The following is a 4,215-nucleotide window of genomic DNA, read 5'->3' on the forward strand; positions in this document are numbered from 1 at the left end:
AAGATAAAGAATTAAGACCTTAGCTTTGTTGTTTGACGAGGTTTTTAGGGGTGTCCTTAAAAATAAGAATCATGCCTTAGCTTGGGCCTTCTCTAATTTTTGCGTAAATAAACTCCCTTGTTCTACACTTTCCTCCAGAACAACATAAGCTGAATTAAAGGTCCAATATAGTTCTGCATAAGCGGAATAAAAGGCCGAATCCCAGTCGCGATTAATAATCCCGCATATGTGATTTGATTTTCAATCTTGATTTTGTGGATATGGTTGTCAACTCTTGTGCACAATTTTTTAGCTCTTGGAAGATTTTCTCAGAATTGTTCCATTATAAAATCAAGGAGCTTGAAGGTCCAAAAGATTGAAAAGAAGATTCAGAGATTTATTGAAGATTTTCTTGTACAATTTCATTGTTTGTCTTTCAAAGTCGTGAGAGTATCATGAGATTTTGTGAGTCAACTCAAGAGTGTACCTAGCTTCTCTACATTCTGTATGTTGTTGAAATATGTTCCATCTTAATCAATTGATAGAACAAAATTTTAATGGGCCTCTTCACCTCCGAAATAGCTTCCCTCCATACCACTATTCTCCATACCCTATTATACTCTATTTTGTGGGCCCTATTTCGAGACTACAACGATAATCCAAACTATTCATTTCATAAGCCTAATAATTAAATGAATTTTACAAAATATCACTTTTATCAGACATCACTAGACATATGAATAAATTACATTTTATTTTTTAACATAGATAACAACTATTAAGTTTAAACTTAAATCTTTCATTTTATAAAACAAAATATAACTTGTTAATCTATTCATTAATATCCAATTAAATTAATTTTTTACATAAACAGTTTTCACTATGAGATTTATGAGATAAACAATTTATATCATCATTGTGGTCCCAAAGAAAGGCCCACAAAAGGACGAGAGAATATAAAAAATAGTTGTATGAAGATGAGTCATTCCCACTCCGTTTAGGCCATCATTTACACAATTTCAGATGTCTAGCAAGCACATTCAACTTTTACGATGAAACAACATCAAAAACCTTGAAACAGGATATCAACAACCAACATGAAATCATTTCCCAACCACAAATCCACAGGAAAAAGAAAAAAAAAAATTAGAATCAAACAAAATGAAAACCAAAGCAGCAAATAAACAAAGTAGCCTTAACTGGAAACAACAAACAAACTGATTATCAAAAGCAACTAACCACTTTTGTATAACTGCACGGCAAATTATATTTCTACATGCACTCCACTGACATATTTCCCAAAGTATATCTGGAAATTGAGTTGATTAGAAAGGCACACAACAAAGAAAGCAAAACAAAGCAAATCAAAGGCAGCAATAGAGACAAACTTATCAGTAATTGTAAGGCCATTGAGGGTAATTCATCCCATTGTTCTCTTCGTAAGTGGTTGTTGAGCCACTTCCTCCACCACTTTCACCATGGTGAGAACCATTCTGGTTGGATGAGCGAAAAGGCCACAGATACGATAATGGACTCCTCCTTCCCTGATTTGACCCACCATTCTCCCTACTGCTGCTGTCACCGCCGCCAGTGCTCATGGTGGTGCTTCCATCACCACCACTCGATATTGGATTACTACTATGAGCAAAACCAGAACCTAGTGGTGGCAACTCAAGTCGACAGACAGGGCAAGAGTTGTGCTGAACCAACCAAGGAACAATACAATCCGAATGATAGATATGGTTACATGGCATTTCCCTTGCTTCACATCCCAGCTCAAATTTATCTTTACAGACTGGGCAGTGCGAATCAGTGTTAAGATGCCTCTGCATGATCCTAATGGTGGGCATAGCCTCAATTGATGAATGAGGTGCTGGAGGTGGACCCTGCCTATCATTCATAGTAAGCTGTTCAATCAATTCTTCCAATTCTTGTCCTGTGAAAAGATCACCAAAACCAGCTCGCCTCCGCCCAGTTCTTGGACCACCATTAAAAAAGAAATCAAACCCATTATCAGTCACCCTGACAGGGACTTGTCCATGAAATACCAACCACGGGCTGGAACCAAAAGGTGTGCTGTTTTCAGGAACTACACCGGATCTTGCTCTAACGTCGAAGTTTGGGTTTCTTCCTGCCATTCTCTGCCTCATAACAGCTGCAAAAGCATCCATAATTCCAAATCTTGGGTCAACGAATGGCTCCATATATCCAAAGTCAGAATCATCTTCTGAATGCAATCCAAAGAAATCATGTTGTCCTGTGTCCACCACCTCATTCAGTTCTTGCACAAAGCCCCCATTGCAATATGGGCAAACCAAGTTATGACCTCGAAGCCGAACTGGATGCCTGCATTGATGACACCAATGTGTGTTTCCACCATTTGACATTTTGTATCTACCAGGTCTCTCAATACAAACCTTAAATATCAAGACCAAAGAACTGATTCATTCTGCATCCAACGGCTCAGAGTTCAAAGACCACAATTTACAAACATTATACCTTAAAAAAACTTCAGAAGGATTAGAATGGCCCAATATAAACCTAAGCTAATGCTACTCATCAAGATAATAGCTCATGTTTAAGTCATCAAAGATTTCTGCAACAACAAATTATCACTAAAAAACAGAACATGGAAGCCCATTCCCAAACATGTTTTGGCCTCCATGCTGCTAAAAACTCAAAGGCACATCAACGGCCTATTGAAGATAATTAAGACATTGATGCTTAACCATCAAAAAATTAAATACCCAACAGAAGAAAGCTTGGCACAAGCACTAGCCTTTCAGAAATGAAGCTTACATGTCAAAAACAATTACTCGCAATACAATACTTTAATTCAATAATGTTATCAGATATAAAATAATAGTCAATTGGCTTAAGTCCCAGTTTGTGTGCAAAAAAATAAAACATTCAAAAAAACTGGTCAGGTTTGTGTGCAAATAATAAAGAAGAAAAATAATACTTGACCAGATTTGTTATGCGACTATGGGAACCAATAGTGAAACAAAAGTGAAAACATGAAACAGAAAAAGCAAACCACTAGCAAATACCATTTAAATATAAAACTTTAAACACTAAAAAATTAACCAGTGAAGTGCTGAGGTATATATAATTACAAAGCTATTAATTGTTTCAACATAGTGATTAGCAACAGATGCATAAATTATTGGACACTGACCCTCTTCTGTGAAGCTTTTTTTATACCTGAAAATTGATAATAAAAAAAGCTACCAAATTATTCAATTTTTTCAGCTTATTTAAGTTATTTTTCTCTCAAAAACTATAAGCCAAAAAAATTACAACAAACACTATGCCATAAATTTCCTTATGCTTTAGTTGGGGGATTTGGGGAGATATATTTTATTCATATTTCACTTACCTTTTCTATTTTATTTTTCAAATCTCTTCTCAAATCGCCCAATCAAATACAGCGTAAATAAATAAATAAATTATAAGCAGGCACCAAACAGAACAGGGGCATAATCAACAGCTAAACTGAGGCATAAGCTACTGATAAAGAAGAATATACATACACAGATCCCAATCCTAATCATGTGCTTCCAAGTAGATGAATTTCTGCAAAACGATTTTATACATTAACAATTTAACAAGTGAAAAAAATAGCAGAGAATTGTCGAAGATAAACATACAAAAAGGGGATTAAGAATTATGTGAAATAACTGGCCAAAAATCAGATAAAATCCATGATGATGAAAATAAATGGGCAAAAATGAGCTAGTAGATGTAATTGATTGAATTGAAGAATTGAGGGTGAGTGAGTAGCAGAGAGCATCAACAGCTTACCAAACAGTGTTCATGGCGGTGGACTTGTGGGAGAGAGAGAGAGCGACGCAGTCATAGATTGGGATAATTCCAGTGGGTGAAGGATTGGGAAATGCGGTTCTAGAATTTACGGTGCAAGTTAGACAGCTCGGACTAATTATCACACTATGGTGTACTACGCACCAGGTTTCCTGGGCCATTTCCCTAAATAAGCTAAATTATCAATTCAATTTTTAAATTAAGCCTAATTTTGAAAGAATTTTCAAAATAGGCTAAAACGTGATTCACAATCATGCTTTCAACGTTTGTGTACCTGTCCCGCGTGAAAATTGGGAAGTCTTAAAAGCGTGGCTACGAAACGCGCTTTTAATTAATAAAGCGCGGTTACAAAAGGCGTTTTTAATTAAATTTTTTTTCTTCTAAAATCGCTGTTCTGAACCACGCTTTTAACTT

At 35.8% G+C, this 4,215-nt stretch overlaps 1 protein-coding gene across 3 annotated transcripts; it reads right to left on the reverse strand.

Moving 5' to 3' along the window:
• Positions 1 to 1,200: 1,200 nt before the first annotated feature.
• On the reverse strand, positions 1,201 to 3,954 carry LOC114291848 (putative E3 ubiquitin-protein ligase RHC1A). Of its 3 annotated transcripts, none has more exons than XM_028235730.2 (3): positions 3,784 to 3,954; positions 3,513 to 3,555; positions 1,201 to 2,428 (listed from the first exon to the last, which is right to left on the reverse strand). In XM_028235730.2, exon 3 carries the CDS (start codon positions 2,364 to 2,366, stop codon positions 1,371 to 1,373), a length of 996 nt encoding a protein of 331 aa, XP_028091531.2. In that variant the 5' UTR covers positions 2,367 to 2,428; positions 3,513 to 3,555; positions 3,784 to 3,954; the 3' UTR covers positions 1,201 to 1,370. The 3 variants fall into 3 exon arrangements, with proteins under 3 accessions (XP_028091531.2, XP_082762619.1, XP_028091532.2); XM_082906493.1 differs by having other exon boundaries at positions 1,201 to 2,488; XM_028235731.2 differs by lacking the exon at positions 3,513 to 3,555 and having other exon boundaries at positions 3,784 to 3,881.
• Between the last annotated feature and the right edge of the window lie 261 nt (positions 3,955 to 4,215).

The sequence above is a fragment of the Camellia sinensis genome, chromosome 14 (assembly GCF_055761805.1).
Source record: "Camellia sinensis isolate YWXY chromosome 14, ASM5576180v1, whole genome shotgun sequence".
NCBI lineage: Eukaryota > Viridiplantae > Streptophyta > Magnoliopsida > Ericales > Theaceae > Camellia > Camellia sinensis.

Excerpts from the sequence above, each read along its gene's own strand:
- LOC114291848 (XM_028235730.2), bottom strand. The coding sequence starts at position 2,366 with ATGTCAAATGGTGGAAACACACATTGGTGTCATCAATGCAGGCATCCA.